Source organism: Tupaia chinensis, unplaced genomic scaffold (genome assembly GCF_000334495.1).
Source record: "Tupaia chinensis unplaced genomic scaffold, TupChi_1.0 Scaffold000451_2, whole genome shotgun sequence".
Taxonomy (NCBI): Eukaryota; Metazoa; Chordata; class Mammalia; order Scandentia; family Tupaiidae; genus Tupaia; species Tupaia belangeri.
This window is the reverse complement of record NW_006159958.1, coordinates 963,112-982,274: the sequence shown is the minus strand read 5'-3', so window position 1 is coordinate 982,274 and position 19,163 is coordinate 963,112. Positions and strand designations below refer to the sequence as shown.

The following is a 19,163-nucleotide window of genomic DNA, read 5'->3' as shown; positions in this document are numbered from 1 at the left end:
CATAATTTCTCGCTTTCTGTCTCTCTGTCTCTCTCTGTCTGTCTGGTGAGCGCACGCGCTCTACAGCAAAAACCTCTCCAAAAAAAAAAAAAAGAGTCAATAAATCAGTTAGTATATGCTACCATTCTACACATGCTAGAAAAGAAATATCGTAAAGTAATGTTAATTGATACAGAAAAATTATTGACAAAATCCAGTACTAACTCGTGATAAACATTTTCATCAAACTAGGATTAGAGTAAGAACCCCCTCAACTTGATGAAGAGCATGTATGGAAAGTCTGCAGTTAACGTCGAACTTGGTAGTGAACGACTAAATTATTCCAAAGTTGGGAATAAGGCAATGGTGTCTGCTTTATTTTTATTCAACATAATGCTTACAGTTTTAGTCAGTGCCATAGAACAAAAAATAAATAAAAAAGTTACTATTTGGAAAGGAAGAAATAAAACTATATTTATACTAGATGGGCAGATTGATTGATTTATATTGACAGATTTATAGATCCCTACATAGACATAATTATCTATGTAGAAAGTTACAAAAATACTCCTGGAATTAATAAGTAAGTTCAACAAGGTTGCAGCATGTCACAAACAAAAATTAAACTCATCAGAATGTGCATGTTCAATATATACACTTAATACATAAATTATCATTCAAAAAATAAATTGCATTCTGTATACTAACAATGAACATATGGAAACAAATTAAAAGCACAATATCACTTTAAAATGCTCCCAAGAAAATAAAATACTTAGATATAAAAGTAAAAAATTTATATAGGACATATTTCCAAAACATTACAAAACCTAAAGAAAGCCATAAAAGAAGATAGTGACAAATGAAAGTGCATGCAATGTTCATGGATTAGTATAGTCAACATAGTACAAATATTGATTCTCCCCAAATTGATTGAGAGGTTTAATGCAATTATTGCCAAAATTCCAGCAAGATTTTTTTTTTTTTTGAGAGGTTTTTGGTATGGGGTGTTGTGCTCTTGCCAAAAAAGACACAGAGAAACAGAGAGACAGAAAGTGAGAAATTACCCCCCAAGGAGGATGGACACATTGCAATCCCTTCCCCTCCATTCTCCTCTCAGGATCTTGGGCACGCATGCACTTGTGGCCGGCGTGAGTTTAAGCCACCAGGTCCGGGCCTCAAACTGTGATCAACAACATGGAAGTCCAATGACATAGTCATTACATCAACTGCTGGTCCCCCAGCAAGATTTTTTTTTTATAGATAATCAAGCTTATTATAAAATTTATACAGAAAGGCACAATTCCTATAATAGTTAAAATAATTTTGAAGGAAACATTCCACCTGGTGTTAAAATTTCTCATTATCATATAGCTTCAGTAACAACACAGTATGTTATTGGGACCAGCAGATGGCGTAGTGGCTATGTCGCTGGACTCCTATGTAGTCAACCACGGTTTACGTCCTGGACCCAGTGGCTTAAAACTCACACCAGGTATGTGTGCATGTGTGCCCAAGATCCCAAGAGGAGAATGGAGGAGAAGGGATTGCAGCATGGCCATTCCCCCTGGGAGTGATTTCTCGCTTTCTGTCTCTCTTGTCTCTCTCTGTCTGTCTGGAGAGCGCACACACCCTATAGCAAAAACCTATCAAAAAAAAAAAAAAGTAAGTATGTTATTTATGGTAGAACAGGCACTGAGATCAATGGCATACAATAGAAATCCTAGAAAAAGTCCCAAACAAAAAGAAGAAGAAATGACAAAAAGGTTAGTAGTCACCAGAGGTTAGGAATGAAGGAGAGAGTTCGTTGTTGCTATAAAACAGAACTTTATGATGGAAACATTCTGTAATTTGGATGATAGTCACCAAATCATAAAACTGCATAGAGCTAAATACCTAATACTACTCATGTGCTCATAAACAGAGTATATAAATATATAAAAGTTGTAAAACTGGGCTAAATTCAATAATTTCGTGATGGTTAGTTTTTATTGTGGTATTATATACTATTGTTATATAAGATGTTTCCATTGAGAACCTTGATGGAGCATGTATGTATGGGATCTCTGTGTTTTGTGTCTTACAACATGTGAACCTACAAACTTCTCATGAGGCAGCTACATGACAAAGGGCAGGATCTTGAGCAGAATGGCCATCCTTACCATTTCTGCATCTCATTCTGGTCTCATTTCCTCTGTTTATATACCTACTAGAACTCAGTCCTAGAGGCCTCACCCTAATGATGCAATCACGTTCAGAAACCCTATCTTGGGATACCATAAAGGAATTAAGTCTTCCTTATTCACACCCCAAGTCACTTTTTTAAGGGGACATCCAAATTAAAACGCATTAACCTTTGAGAGACAAAACTTTCTCCAAACCATAATAACATCCATTAGTCATCAGGGAAGTACTAATTTAAACGATAGTGAGTCGCCACTCTACTTCTACTGGAACACAGCCATAATTAAAAAGATGGATACTAACAAGTGTTGGCGATACCATGGGGAAATTGGAACTCTCTTTCACTGTTGGTCTGAATGGCAGCTTGGAAAACAGCCTGTCAGTTCCACAAGAGTTACTGTCTACCAGCAATTATACTCCTGCTCCAAATGAGATGAAAATGCATGTCTACACAAAAACAGGTACACACGTGTTCTTAGCAGTGTCATTAATAATTGCCAAGATGTGAAAACAGCCCAAATGTCTACCAAGTGACGAGTGGAAAAATAAGGTGTGCCCTCTCCACACAATGGAACATGATATGACACGGATGAAACTTGTGAACATTGTACTAAGCAAAAGAAGCCTATCAGAAAGGATTGCATTTGCTACAATTTCATGTATGTGAAATGTCCAGAAGAGGCAAATCCATAGAGACAGGAAGCAGATTAGCATGGCGGTAGAGAGGCAGTGGAATGCTCAGGTGACTGCTGAAGGGTATAGGCTTTCTTTTGGAGTGATGAAAGTATTTGAAAATAGTAGTGATGGCCGTGCAATTCTGAATATACTTAAAAACCATTGAATTGTGTCTTTGGGGGGAATTGTATAGTATAGAAATTATATCTCAGGGCCAGCAGGTAGTGTGGTGGTTACGGCACTAGACTCCCACAAGGCCAACTACGATTCAAGTCCTGACGCCTAATGCTACTCATGTTCATGATGGTTAATTTTTATTATGATATTACATACTATAGTTGTTATATAAGATATTTCTATTGAGAACCTTGATGGAGTATGTATGGGATCTCTCTGTTTTGTGTCTTACAACATGTGAACCTACAAACTTCTCATGAGGCCGCAAACTTTTCAGTGGCCTGAAATTCTTGCCGAGCGCGTGTGCATGCCCAAAGTCCTGAGAGGAGAATGGAGAAGAAGGGATTGCAGCATGGCCAGCCTCCACCCCAGGGGTTATTTCTCACTTTCTCTCTCTCTCTGAGAGCACACATGCCCTAATACAAAAATCTCTCTTTAATATATATATCTCAATAAAGCTGTTACAAATTAAATAAAACTTTAAAAAGGAAAACATTAAATACTTACTGTGATTATTTATTATACCTTTTGATTCATATAATAATTATCCTTTAAAAACAATTTTTTAGAGATTTTTGCTATAGGGTATGTGTATTAACCAGAGAGACAGTGACAGAAAGTGAGAAATCACCCCATGAGGTGGGGTGGCCAAGCTGCAATCCTTTCTCCTCCATTCTTCTTTTGGGATTTTGGGCACACACACACACATACACACATCTGACATGAGTTTAAAGCCACCGGGTCCAGGACTTAAACCATGATTGTCAGTGTGAGAGTCCAGCATCATAACCACTACTGGTCCCAATAATTATTTATTATAATTTTGATATGTATAGAAATAATACTTTCTTTCCCATCTATGTAATTAATAATGATTTGGAGATAGACAAGCCCAAAGTATTTGTTAATGACCTCTAGGAAGTGGATTTTTTTCTAAACAAATTCTTAGAAAACAAGAATATAAAGGAATGTGCTAAAAAAAAACCTATGTTCACACCTATTCCCTTTTGCTCACTCACTTTCATACACACATACACACTCTGCAAGTGTGTATGTATGTATGAATATTTAGATTTACATGTGAAAAATATTTTGGTTCTCCGGTACTATATTTGAAAAAGATGCATTCAAAAAACATTCCGTCAGACTTTGTACTTAGATTGATGCTACCTATTCCCTTTTGTTCACTCACTTTCATACACACACACTCTGCAAGTGTGTATGTATGTATGCATATTTAGATTTACATGTGAAAAATATTTTGGTTCTCCGGTACTATATTTGAAAAAGATGCATTCAAAAAACATTCCGTCAGACTTTGTACTTAGATTGATGCTCCCAGTTTTAAACGAAATTTTACTGTATTTCTTGAGAACTATCGAGCTCATCTGTAACGGAATTTAAAGAGCTCTATTTGTTCATTTTCAGCTGCCTAATGAAGATCCAGAAATCTTTGAGGTTTCATCTAAGTGTCTGTCTATACTGGTTCAGCTTTACGGAGGGGAAAACCCTGACAGCCTGTCTCCTGAAAACATGGACACTTTTGCTGATTTGCTGGCAACTAAGCAGGACCCAAAGGAACAGAAGCTTCTGTTGAGGATTATCAGAAGATTGGTGAGTCCACACAAAATCTGGGGATGCGGTGGGTGGCTTCATGGACAGGTAGTAGTCATTTCTTGGATCTAATTTCAAATCACCAGGAAAGTTATAAGAGTAGTAAAATTCCCAGTTACCTTTTTCCATAATCACTTACTGTGAACATTTATTGTAGTCTATCAGTCTGCATTTACATGTATTTTTTTTCTGAACCATTTGAGAATAAGTTAAAGACTTTGGGCCTCCATACCTCTTCATACGTAAGTATTTATTTAAAAAAAAAATGGATATCCTCTTACTTAACTATAGTCAGGAAATGTAACAATGCAATTCTTTTGCAAATCTGCCATCCGTATTTCCAATTCTATCATGTGTCTCAAAAACTTTAAGGCTTTTTCTCTGGCATAGGATACAGTCCAGGGTTCTGTGTTTTAGTAGACTCGTATCTTTACTGTGGAATAATCTTGCAGCCTCTCTGTCTTTCATGATGTTGTTGAAGAATAGAGCCTGGATATTTTGTAGCATCCCTCAATTCATGTCCAATGTTTTCTAACAAATAAGGTTCATGAATACCCCGGAGAAATATTGGTCCTTCTTAGTCCACCACATCCAGAGGCTCACGATCGTTTACTCCTTACTGGTGACATTCATTTGGATCAGTTGCTTTAATCAATGTACAGTTATGATTTAAATTTTGTAATGGTTGCAAAATGGAGATTTTCTAGCATCTAACACTTCTAACTCCTAGCAATATACTATATGGAAGACCTTTCCCTTCTGCCTTTTATTTCATTTTATTAAAAAAAAAGGGGGGGGATGCCAGTAGGTGGCGTGATGGCTAAGGTGCTGGACTCCCAATGGTCAACTTGTGGTTCAAGTCCTGAACCCGGCAACTTGCTTTCTGACTTTCCCTTTCTCTCTCTCTCTTGTCTCTCTCTGGTCCAATTAAATAACATTAAAAATAATAAATAAAATTAAATAATTTAACAAAATATGAACAACTTGTGTGTATTTTAAAGTACTTTTGAAGACTGATTTGTTTTTTCTACAATAAATCTTTTTCTTTTGGTTTTAAAGGCCATTGTTTACAGTAGCTAGTGTTGAGGATAATAAAGAATTCAGTTTTTTTTCCGATCCATTTCCGTTCACTTCTAGGTCTTATTATCTTGACAAGTGGAGGCTGTGGATGCTCCAGAGAGTTATACTGAAAATGACTTTAGTGCCAATTTGTTAAGTAGACAGTTGCAGTGAATGACCTGGCTGAGTCTGCATGTCAGGTGATGGGTAACAGAACTAGAAGAGAGATAAGGGGAATACCCTCCTGGTTGCTAGATGGTGCTTTTGTACAGCTGTATCCGCCCCACCCCCAAACAAAACATAATATCTTAGCAGGGTCATTACTCGACTGACAGGGTGGTGACACAATCTAGGCCAGTTTCCCAGATGTAGGACAAATGTTTCTGAGGACAGTAGATTTTGCAGATAAGATCGCAGCTTCGTACTAGATGATGCTGGATCATGAGAGAAGCAGTTATTTCCTTTTTAGTTTTCTTTTGATCTTTCCATTGATTCAAGGCGAAAGTCTCAGTTTGATACTACTGTATCTTTAATACTTCTCTAATCCTTCAGAATCTCCCTTTTTAACAGAGAACAGATCTCTCAGACTCTCGGCTTTTACAGTAGAGGTGACGTATCTTTTTACAAGAAATTATATTATTGGGACCAGCAGATGGCATAATGGTTATGTTGCTGGACTCCCACATAATTGACCACAGTTCAAGTCCTGGACCCATAGCTTAAAACTCACACTGTGTACATGTGCATTCATGCCCCAAGATCCTGAGAGGAGAATGGAGGAGAAGGAATTGCAGCATGGCCATCACCCCTGGGGGATGATTTCTCGCTTTCTGTCTCTCTGGCAAGTGCACACAGCCTATAGCAAAAAAAAAAATCTTTCAAAAAAGAAATTATGTTATCTAAAGAAAAAATGTGAGTTAATCTGAAGGCAAGTACTAGAAAATATAATAATACAGGTGGTATATAAATATAGCAAAACTAACAAAAAGTTTGGGAAATACTGGTTTAATATCTGGTGTGGTTAGTTTTGCAAGGATCCACAAGCTCTCTGAAACTCTTGGGACCAGATTTTTTTTTTTTTAATTGAGAATTTTCAGATCCTTCTGGCATGGTGCTTATACTGTATATTATGTAAGTTCCATGAAAAACACTTGGGCAATGCCACCATCAAGCACAGCGGTATTGCTGCAGCAAAACGTGTGAATGTTCACACCAAGTGGAGTAAATAAAGACCAAACATAGACCAATTTTGGTTCAAGTCAGGTGTTGATATATTTTTAAAATTATTTATTTATTCATTCATTTGTTTTAATTTGACCAGAGATAGACACAGGAAGAAAGAGAGGGAAAGTGAGAAAGCAAGCCACGAGATCCAGGACCCGAACCATGATCAGCCATATGGGAGTGTTCAGCACCTTAACCACCACACCACCTGCTGGCTCCAGGTGTTGATATATTTTTGAATCAAACTTCCCAAAATAATGCTTTGATTTTTAGAGCGTTCTCAATTTTAGAATTGCAGATAAGGTAAAATATACTCACCTTGGAAATAAGTTACATCATTTTCTAAAACACTGATCAAATTAATCACTCATACTCCAAGTTTGGCAAAATAATCAGACTCCTCCATTTCTGTTTATTTTATTGCTTAAAATGACATTTTAGTATAGCGTCTGACTGACCTCTTAGGGATAGGTACATTTTGTGGAAGAAAAGTTGAGTCTAAGTGAAAATAGATATAGACCTTGGAGCTGCTCATCCTTTTCTTCTTTTTAATTGTGGTGAAATATGCATAACATTTAACCATTTGTTAAGTATACAGTTCAATGACATTAAGTGCATTCGCTTTATTGTTAACAACTGTACCTGCCGTCCATCTCCACCACTTTCCAGAATTCTATACCTATAAACAATAATATCCTGCCTTCCCCCTTTTTGTCTCCAGTAACCATCATTCCACTTCCTGTCTCTATAAAACTGACTTCTGCCTCCTATAAGTAAAACCACATCATATTTGTCCTTCTGTGTCTGGTTTATTTCACTTAGCAATAATTGTCTTCAAGGTTCATCCATGTTGTCACATGTGTCAAAATTTTCTTCCTTTTTTAAGGCTGTATACTATTTCGTTGTGTGTACTTGCCACATTTTAAAAAATCTGTTCATCCATTGGTGGACATTTGAGGTGTTCCATCCTTTCTGCCCCATTAGCTTTTTCTGTTAGTTATCTCTTTGTTATTATCAGGATTGACTAGTGGGTTACAATCCATTGCTTTCCAGATGTAGCCATGTCTGGATGTCTGGTTCTTGTTTGTTTTTTGTTTTTGTTTTTGTATGTTCCCATCATTTCTTTTATCACTTTACATTATAACATGATATTCTAGGATCATCTTACACTACCACCATAGCCTTGGGACCAGCCATTCCTCCAAGGAACCATGGGAATCTTTTCATGTGGTATTAGAAACTAAGATGTAACAAATGTTCCAGGTTGAAACTACCACAACTGTTTGCTTAAAAAAATGGCCTAGACTGTCCCAAGAGTCCAAATATACTGGTTCCTATTGTCTCCTGGATGATCTTCCTACCAGTCACTCTAACCCCTGGATGTCTCTAACGCAGGTGTTCAAGAATGTTCTTGGGACCAGCAGTTAGCGTAATGGCTATGTCGCTGGACTCCCATGTAGTCGACCACAGTTCAAGTCCCGGACCCGGTGGCTTAAACTCACGCTGGGCACGTGTGCATATGTGCCCAAGATCCCCAAAGGAGAATGGAGGAGAAGGGATCATGATGTGGCCATCCCCCTAGAGGGTGATTTTTTGCTTTCTGTCTCTCTGTCTCTCTCTGCCTTTCTGGCAAGTGCACGTGCCCTATATCAAAAACCTCTCCTAAAAAAGAAAAGAAAAAGAAAAAAGAATGTTCTTAATGTGTCCAGGACAGCAAACAATAGATAAACGCTTTGAAACCTGCTGAAAGCTTTCTAAATTACCCTGGGCCAGTCGATGTTGCATTTAAGTTGGATGAAACGCACCATCAGAGATTCTGAGGGTCACAGCTCAGCTGTAATCTCGAACTCGCCTGTCCTGAAACTCAGTTCTATTTAAACTGAGTACGGAGTTTAAGAATGCAGGAGAAGGGATCATGATGTGGCCATCCCCCTAGAGGGTGATTTTTTGCTTTCTGTCTCTCTGTCTCTCTCTGCCTTTCTGGCAAGTGCACGTGCCCTATATCAAAAACCTCTCCTAAAAAAGAAAAGAAAAAGAAAAAAGAATGTTCTTAATGTGTCCAGGACAGCAAACAATAGATAAACGCTTTGAAACCTGCTGAAAGCTTTCTAAATTACCCTGGGCCAGTCGATGTTGCATTTAAGTTGGATGAAACGCACCATCAGAGATTCTGAGGGTCACAGCTCAGCTGTAATCTCGAACTCGCCTGTCCTGAAACTCAGTTCTATTTAAACTGAGTACGGAGTTTAGTGCACTCAGAAAGAAATAATGGCAGGTTACCCAGTGAGTGGTGCAGTGCCAGCACATGCTTCTGGCTGATCTAGCCCTTCCTCTTCTTCCTCCTGCTGTTCCCTGTCTTTAACTGTGTGATAGCCATTGTTTTGTAACGGTTGGCTTACTCTCTATTCTCACCTTCACATCACTCTTGTTCCAATGTAATGATGTGGTCTCATACATTGTATATTCAGTGTGTTTTAGTGTCTGATGCGTTCAAGATGGTCCTCAGATGGGTTGCTACTATGTGCCAGTCCCTGTGTTAAGGACTTTGATGTATTATCTCATTTAACCTTGGAGATCTGCTCCAGTGATTAGTCCCATTTTAGAGGTTAGAAACTAAGGCTCAAAGGGATTAAAGGTGTCCCCACAACTACCAATGACAAAATGGCAGAGCTGGTGTCAGGCTGCAGTTGGACTGCCCAGCCTGTGTTCTTTCTGAATAGTTGTTCCCCTTGCTGCTGCTCTGCCCACTACTGATCTGGATTCTGCAGCCATTTATTAAGCTGAATTTGACTGAACTTTGATTCAGAAGACACTTGATAGATTTATCCTTTTACTCATGGAAAAAATAAGTGAGTTATTACTACATACAAAGCTCGGTATTGATATTAAAATGGTAAGGCATGATCTTTCTGCTTCCTGTTCTCACAAATCCCTAACCAGAGAGCTACAGAAACGATCTGCTTCATTACAAAGCAGAATGCAATCAGTGCTACAATGGAGGAGCCAACAAAGTTCCGCAGGAACAATTCCTTTGGGGAGGAAGTTAGCAAGAACATGTGTAAACTGAGTGTAAAAGGCTGTGTTGATATTCCATGCATGGAGCAAGAAGAACCACATCCTGACAGATGCCCAGAAATCCACGAAACCAGATTGGGAAACATAAAAAAAACGGCTGGGAAAGGGAAAGGCCAGAGACTAGCAGCCATGAGCTTGAATAGCAGTTTGGATATTATTGTGGGAATTTGAAAATTCTGGTCTCTGAAACAGAAGGTTGGTGGCAGCATCTCAACTGAATTCCAGTTCCCATCACTGTGAGATTAAGCTTTACCATAGTACCTGGCATATAGTAGGTATTTAGTAAGTATCTACTGAGCCAATGAAGAAATGTCATCAAGTTGAACAGTTTTGAAACAGGCAGTTGTTTGTTTTTGTTCTTTAGTCCACGTTGTGAGGTCATTTCTGTGCCTCAGATACACTGGTCAAACTGAGAAGGACTTTTAAGGCATTTAGTTAGTCCTCAATCTTCTCTGTATTGTGAGGTCATTTCTGTGCCTCAGATATTTTGGTCAAACTGAGAAGGACTTTTTTTTTATTTTTGGAGAGATTTTTCACTATAGGGCGCGTGCTCTCACCAGACAGACAGAGAGAGACATTAGAGACAGAAAGCGAGAAATCACCCCCCAGGGGGGATGGTCACGCCGCAATCCCTTCTCCATTCTCCTCTCGGGATCTTGGGCACGCACGCACACGTGCCCGGCGTGAGTTTTAAGCCACCGGGTCCGGGACGTGAACCGCGGTCGACTACGTGGGAGTCCAGCGACATAGCCATTATGCTAACTGTTGGTTCCCAAACTGAGAAGGACTTTAAAGGCATTTAGTTAGTCCTCAATCTTCTCTGTAGGATCCCTACCAAGTCTCTGAGGAATGGATGAGGTTGGATATACAGATGGATGGAAGTTTAGTAATAAAATAAATGTCAGCAAAGATTTCTTGGGACTTTGAGGACACCTGCCTCTCAGGCTTGGCTCACTGGGCCAGAGGAACCAGATTCCACAGAAAAACAGGGTCCGATCTAGATTTATTATCTGGCACCACTAGCTGGATTAAGAGGCCAGATAAATGGGTTATCTTGATGTTGGATGTTAAGGAGAGAAAGACAAGTCCTTGGAGGCCCTACCTCGAAGGCCATTCATTTCCATGTATGCTCCCATTGGAGCACTTTAAAAAAGAAAAGCATTTTAAGCTGATGATGTGGTTTCTTTAAGCCCTGATGGAGGAGTGTCCTCTTGTCCCCAGAATTGATCAAGTCTGGATGAATTCAGAGAGGGCAACCCCAAAATATGCTGGGCTCATGATTTACTAGGCCAGGTAATGAGCACATCAGTGACTGGTAAATCAGTCCTCGCTATCTGAGAGTCATCTTGGGGCAGATTCCTCCCTGTGGATCATAAAAAAGGCCCTAGATCCTTGACATGTCTGTTTAAACGCAAATGTTGCAATAGTTAGCTTTCTAAAACCACGGTGTTCACTGGCAGATTAAAGAAATAGGATGTTTTAATTTCTGCTAATAGAGTTGGGATGTGTTTTGCCCCTAGGGTGCTCTTTCTTCTTTAGTCTGTATTTAGAGCATCCAGAGAATGTTGGAGAAACCTAACGATTTAATTATCTGTTGTAATTTACCAGGAAGTTGGGAGATTTTATAATTATATTTTGTGCTTTAGCTTTAAAAATGTGATGGAAATCTTTCAAGTATCTCCCAAGTTTACCTATCCCTTAAACTTCACGTCAATGGGAGTTTTCCCAGGGTAATGATTGTAGATCAGCTGCTTTTCTCTTAATTAAAGCTAGCTTATTCCAACACTCAAAATATTGACTACACATGAACCAACACAGTCTCGTTCTGGGTAAAACTGACTCAAACATTACTATTGACTATTCTATGAAAACAGAAAACCAATCCAATGGGGGGGGAGGGTAATTGTAACATGCTGATGTTGCTAACTCCTTGTCCCTTTCCCACCCATCTCCCTGGCACCGAGAATGTGGCAAGAATGTGTTTGGGGATTACTCTCCAGATGTTAGTATGAAGACTTACTACAAATATCCATTCCTTGGAGACTCTCTGGCCTTCAGAAAATCTTTCCCACCATCATTTTCCTTGCACATTGTTGCATATGTCACCTGGTCCTTTTCATTTTGTGTAAGAATGGATGTGTTGTTGAAAATTAATGTAAAATCTCTTTTCTTCATCTGCAGAGTCTTTAAAGCTTTAGAAAGACCAGACAAGAAGCTAGGAATTCTGCAGCTGTTCTTTTTCTATTGTAGAAAAAGTTGAGTTGTAGAATTTAGAATCAGAAGGGACCTAATTTCTACTAAATTAGGTAAAGAAGGAAAAGAAGTAAAAATAAAGAAGTGTTCCTTGAGGTATAACAAAAAGGCAAAATGATGCCTTTCTTTCTCAGTCTTATTTCTTATGGTTATGATCTTACATTCTTGACTTATTAAGGGGGGAAAAAAGGGAACTGGTGTGAAACCAGTGAAAATTTTAAGAGAAACACTAGGAACTCAAATGAGTAAGAAGTAAATATAATCAATTTTATGAAATCTGGTTCCTTAGAAGATTTTCCTGAAATTCTGACAGAATGCTCTTAAGAGTTACTGAGAGAAATCCTGCCTTGAATCCTTGCACACTTTATCTGAGGTTACACTGGATACGCGCTCTCTGCCAAGGACTACATTGGGGTTTATAAGTTAATCTGGGAGGTCTCTGAAGGATTTTGTTGTATCTTTCAAACAAAGAAAAGAAATATATTGCCTAAAGATTTTTACTTAATTCTCTGAGGAGATATTTCTGAGTTTGGAGCAAGACAGATTCAAGAAGCAAATGGCTAGTGGGTTCGAGTCTTTTGTACCCAATACCTCTCGGGACTCAGACTTCTGTATCGTGGTCAGTGAAATAACCATCCACTTTCAGCGCCTTGAGAAAATATGTGGATCTTTACCACAGGTATCTGGAGAATGTGCAGGTCACGTCAGAAGCTTCCTTCAAATTCAGTCTCAACAGGTCACCTATCCTGGATATCAGCCCTCTCCTTCCCTCCTGAGTAGTCTGGTTGCCTTCCTTTCTTCTTTTTCAATCTGTAGCCTTTGGGCAATATAATTGTCCTTTTGTTTTGACTTCTCTTCTTTTTTATTTTATTTTATTTTTTTTAACTAAGTTTTTTTGCTATAGGGCATGTGTACTCGCTGGAGAGATAAGACAGAAAGCAAGAAATCACCCCTGACGGGTATTGCCATGCCTCAATCCCTTCTCCTCCAGTCTCCTGTTGGGATTCGGGGCATGTACATGCATCTGGCATGAGTGTTTAGGCTGCCAGGTCCGGGACTCAAACCATGGTTGACTACACGGGAGTCCAGGGACATAACCATTATGCCATCTGCTGGCCCCGTGACTTCTTTTCTGAGAGATTCAGCTCTGCCTTCTTGGTGAAATTCTGGCAAATAATATTTCTTTCCTACCTTCTCCAAAGAGCCTGCTCCGCTTTTCAGATTCCATTCCTACCTATGATACATTTACCTTCCTTTTTATTATGAGAACCACAGAAAAGTTGAAAGGATAGTATGATGAGCACCAGTGCAATCAAGAATTGTTTTCAGAATTATCATTCTACTACATCTCTGCGTGTGTGTCTATTCTGATTCTCGTAAAAGTGAAAACATCCTGGGACCAGCAGATGGCATGGTGGTTAAGGTGCTGGACACTCCCACGTGGCTGACCACAGTTTGAGTCCTGGACCTGGTGGCTTGCTTTCTCACTTTTCCTCTGTCTCTCTCTGTACCTCTCTTTGGTCAAATTAAAATACATGAATGAATAAATAAATTTAAATAAATAATTCTTTAAAAAAAATAAAAAAAAATAAACAAAAAAGTGAAGCCATCCTTCCAGTTGCACCTAACCATAGTCCCATTATCACACCAACACAACTAACAACAATTTCATAGTATCATTAGCATCCAGTTCATGTTAGATTTTCCCTAGTTGTCAAATATAACTCTTACAGCTCTTTTTACAAGAGCTTCTTTCTTTCATGAGAAGGAGAGTGAGAAAAATAAGCACCCTCAACAGAGTCTCATGCCCTTTTCTTCCCCTCAGCCCTCCCAGGAAGCTGGGTAGGTGTGACCGGCATGTGGAGGTCAACCCAGGAACTGAACCTCAACTGTTTATGAGGCTCCAGCATGACAAAGCTGCGTTTTACCACCGCACCACTTCCTCTGGGCCTTTACCTTGTGGTTTCTTTATTTTTGAGCACACACGTTACATTTAGTGATTGTTTTCTTAGTCCCTTAATCTATAAGAGTCTTTCTGTCTGTTTTTCCATATGAAATTGACCTTTGAAAAGCCCGAGTCAGTGGTCTTCTAGACTGTCCCGCACTGTGAAAGAGTTTCACATTTCGTGACATTTTGGTCAGAATAGCTCAGTGGCTGTGGCCCTTCTTATCATATCACATAGGAGACATGTGATGCCAGGCTTCTCCTCTGTGGGTGATTCTCTCTGGCTGCTTGGCTAAGGTCTGGCCCTCTCCCTCTATTCTGGCATGTATATGTCCCTGGCAATTCATAAATAATTATTGAAGAGACACATTAGCACTATGTGAATATCGTTCATAGTATATCTCACATTGACAACTTTTCTTTTGTTTATTTTGTTTTGTGAGAGGTTTTTTCACTATAGGGCGCGTGCGCTTGCCAAAAAGACAGAGAGAGACAGAGAGATAGAAAGCAAGAAATCACCCCCCAGGGGGGATGGCCATGCCACAATCTCTTCTCCTCCATTCTCCTCTCAGGATCTTGGGCACGCACGCACATGTGCCTGGCATGAGTTTTAAGCCACCGGGTCTGGGACTTGAACCGCAGTCAGCTACATGGGAGTTCAGTGACAGCCATTACCCTAACTGCTGGTCCCACATTGACAACTTTTTAAACCAAGGATGAAACTATAAAGATGGGATAATCCTCATGGAACAAAAGAAACAGTTAATTTTTAATCCTGAAAGAGACAACATTTAGAATATGCACCAACCCGCTATCCCTGGTAACATACAATATCCTCAAAAGGAGACAAGAGTTACGAGGAATACTGCTTCCTTCTGCAGTATTAATTCATTGAGCATCTACCCAAAGTAGGTTGTAAAGAAAATGCTAAGAGCCCTGGAATTTGTTTCATTTTCTACAGCCTCCCCAAAACCAATGTGGCAATAAAAGCAAAAAGAAAGAAGCTTACTATGGAGGATCATTTGTTTATTCAAACCTTAAATATTCCCATTTATAGGAAATAATGATCTTGCTCAAATTATACTGGTTATAAATAATAAGTTTTCTTGATTCTTACTAATCATTCTGACCACATCAACTTCACTGCATAGCTTTGCCACATAGAATGCTGAAAACTCTCTGGTAGTCTGGGATTTCTTTGATGAGATTCTCTAAACAAAATCATTCTCAAAATAATGAGTGCTCAAATCATCTTAAGTATTAGGATGTACATGTTTACACAATACTTCCTCACGGTTGCAAACAGCAATGAAAATTATTCTGGACACCTATGTTAAAAGGTTCTAATTTTGGGATTTTTAAAAATTATATTTTAAATACTATTTTTCTTTGTATAATCTATATTAATTTTAACAAATTAATTCTAGGTCAGCAGAGATTGAGGTGGTTAAGGCACTGGACCCTACATGGTCAACTACCATTGAGTCCTGGACTCTGCATCCTGAAAAACACAATGGGAGTGTGTGCATGCATGCCCAAAACCCCAAGAGGAGAAGGAAAGAGAACGAATTGCAGCATGGCCATCCCCTTGGAGGATGATTTCTCACTTTCCCTTTCTCTCTGGTGAATACAGGCATCCTATGGCCAAAATTAATTAATTAATTAATTAATTAATTCTATCCACTGAAAAAAATAGTAATCCATTCAGCACCTACCTTAAATTCATACGAACATACTTCATTTCTTAGAAGGATCATTTCCAAGTAGACAGGCCATTTAAAAAGCAAAGATCCAGAATTGATTTTCCAGTTTTTAGCAATTTAAATAATCACAGAAAAAAAACTAAAGATAAACATAATATTTCGGTTGATATTTAGACTATGTACCTGAGCTGTTAGAAAACTTGGACTTAAAGATATAGCACAACCTGCTGGGGTGTTTTGGTAAGCCACTGTTTTGAATTCAGTCAACAGAAATACTTGACCAAGTTTAGATATATCATTTTATAACATAACACTCGAATTCCTTTTTGTTTCAGAGTAAGTGATACTAGAAAATTAATGACTTAATGTAGATGTGTTTAACCTGGCCACCGAAGAATTATGTTAAGAATCACAGAGCGAGGGACCAGCAGTTAGCGTAATGGCTATGTCGCTGGACTCCCACGTAGTCGACCGCGGTTCGAGTCCCGGACCTGGTGGCTTAAACTCACGCCGGGCGCGTGTGCGTGCGTGCCCAAGATCCCGAGAGGAGAATGGAGGAGAAGGGATTGTGGCGTGGCCATCCCCCCTGGGGGGTGATTTCCTGCTTTCTATCTCTCTGTCTCTCTCTGTCTGTCTGGCGAGCGCACGCGCCCTATAGCAAAAACCTCTCCAAAAAAAAAAAAAAGAATCACAGAGCGTTCAATTGGGATTTAATCTCAAAAATGAATTTTGGGGGTTAAGGTGCTCACTCCCACATGACCTACTGCAGTTTGAGTCCTGGATCTGGCAGCTTGAAAGTCACACTGGGCACACATGCATGTGTGCCCAAAACTCCAGGTGGAGCATGGGGGAAGAAGGGTTTGTGTTGTGGCCAGGCCCCTTGGGAGGGGGTGATTTCTCACTTTCCCTCTCTGTCTCTCTGGAAAATCCATGTACCCTATGGCAAAAACCTTACCATTTTTTTTTTCCCTTTAAAATTGAGCATGACTGGGGAAGCACAGCCTAGTAGTTACGGGAGCCAGATCCCACATGACTTGATGGTGGTTTGAATCCTGGCCGCAGTGACTAGAAAAACTTGCTTAGCCGTGCCCCAAATTCTAAGAGAATGGAGAAAGGTAGAAGAAGGATTTCGGTGTGACCATACCCCTCTGGGAGTTGCTTTTCTTCCCTCACTCCTGTCTTTCTTTGGTAACACACTTGCTTTTTCTGGCAATTAAAAAGTAAATAAAACAAACATCACAATAAAGGACCCCTCTGCTCTATGTCAGTGGGCATGCATTTTAGGTTTAAAAAAATATTCTGGCCTGGGGGCCAGCATGTGGCATGGAGGTTAAGGCACTGAGTCCCTCATGGCTGTGCAATTTGAGTCCTGGACCTGGAGGCTTGAAAAACATGCCCGGTGTGTGTGTGTGTGTGGGGGGGGTGCCCAAAATCCTGAGCGAGAAGGGATTGTTGCATGGCTATACCCCCCCTCTTCAAGGATGGTTTCTCACTTTCCCTGTCTCTCTCTGGTGAGCACACCTGCCCTATGGCAAAAACTAAGAAAAATGTTCTGGCTTGTCAGGCTAGTGAATATGGCTGGAGATGGATGGAACCCAAAAGATAGCCTACTTGCATGCTATAGAAAGAAAAAGTCTCAGCATCCCAGTGATATACATGAAATTATTATTGTGGTCTGTCATAACTTTCTATTTCAAGGATTAGATTCTCCAGCACTGTTGCTAAAGGAAATGTTTTAAAAGTGTTCCGTGGCATCCGGGCTTCCTATTTCAGTTGAAAGCATGCTGCTTTTTATAACCTTCCTTGAAGAAAATAAATAATGACTAGGGCTTTCATTCCAAATTATCCTTGCCCTATACACAGAACATTACTTATCCCTTCTTCACAGAAAGGCTCAACAAAGGCCCTTCTTCACAGTATCTATTTAAAAATATACTAAATATTCTTATTTACCACTAGCAACCTATAGTACTTTCTTTCATTCTATGAAACACCTTCAGAAACATTATAGAGTTCATTAATCAGGTCTCCAAAATATTTGGTTTTAAGTACCATAAAAGTTTGGGGTGCCACTTGCGTTTCTTCCTCTTCCTTATTATGTCATGCAACTAAGCCTGTTTATAAACTCCACATGGACCTTTTGTGTAATGGTTATGAGCAGGTTTTAATGAAATTTGAGAGTGTCTCTAGAGATCACAGATACCGGGGCCTTTAACATTGTGGTGTTGCTTAGCAACCTGGAAGTCATTACATTTCCAGGCTCTGTAATAACATGATATACTTTTCTTTGCCAGTCCCTGATGAAAATGTAATGGAAATAATCCCTTTCTAAAGGTTGCACTCTGTGAGTGGGCAGCAAAATAGAAATTTTTTCCCCCTCCTTTCATGGCCTGGGCAGGTTTTAATTCAGTGCCCAAAGTATTGTTTTCAGAATGTTACACGTGACAGAATGAAATATAGTCTAAGATGATATTCTTAAAAGGAAGGCCTACTGTTTTGAAATTATAGTTGTAAATACTATGAAAAGTACATACATACATCAGTTTACCCTTGCCATAGTGAAAAGAAAATTGGATTACTGACTACCAGTTAATACAGGAATATCTATTTATTTGTAGTTCGTTTATTCTTTCCAGGTATTTTCAGGTATCAGGTTTTAAAAGTATAAGGAGACTTCAAAAGTTCATGGGATGTGGAATTAAATTATGAGTTTATTTTGGTTCAAATATATTCTGAAATCATGCAATTTTTAAAATAATACATATTTTCTGTAACTTTTTAAAGATCACTCATATAATAAAGCCATATGCTTTAGAATAGTGGGAGCAAAGCCAGTGTAAGTTAAAAGTTAGACTTATAACCTATGTTTTAAAAATATTTTCATAATTTTTAAAGGAATATTTTTTAATTGCAAAGATGATACACAATTTGTACATGAAACTCATACCAGCTTTGTTCATAATACTCAGAAAAGAGAAACAATCTAAATGTTCATCAGTTGATGAATGACTAAATAAAATTTGGTATAGCTATACAACAGAATATTATTTAGCTAGGGTCAACCCAGTTAAGGAAGGAAAATCCTTCATGGCTGACCATGATTGGAATCCTGGCCTCAAAGAGTTAAAAAACATGCCAGGCACATATGCGTGCATGCCCAAAATCCCAGGGGGATGGAGAAATGGAGTAGAGATTTCACTGTGACCATATTCATGTGTGTGTGTGTGTGTGGGGGGTGCTTTCTCCTTCTCTTTTTTCTCTCTCTCTCTTGGGTG

General features: G+C 39.1%; 1 protein-coding gene across 2 annotated transcripts in view; it reads left to right on the top strand.

Annotated features, from left to right (window-relative positions):
* Positions 1-19,163, top strand: part of ULK4 (unc-51 like kinase 4) — a 685,490-nt gene that overhangs the window by 528,707 nt on the left and 137,620 nt on the right. For both annotated transcript variants that reach the window (XM_027774534.1, XM_006155390.3), the window contains one exon: positions 4,444-4,629. In XM_027774534.1, the coding sequence (XP_027630335.1) occupies positions 4,444-4,629 (186 nt within the window). The remainder of the gene's footprint in view (positions 1-4,443; positions 4,630-19,163) is intronic.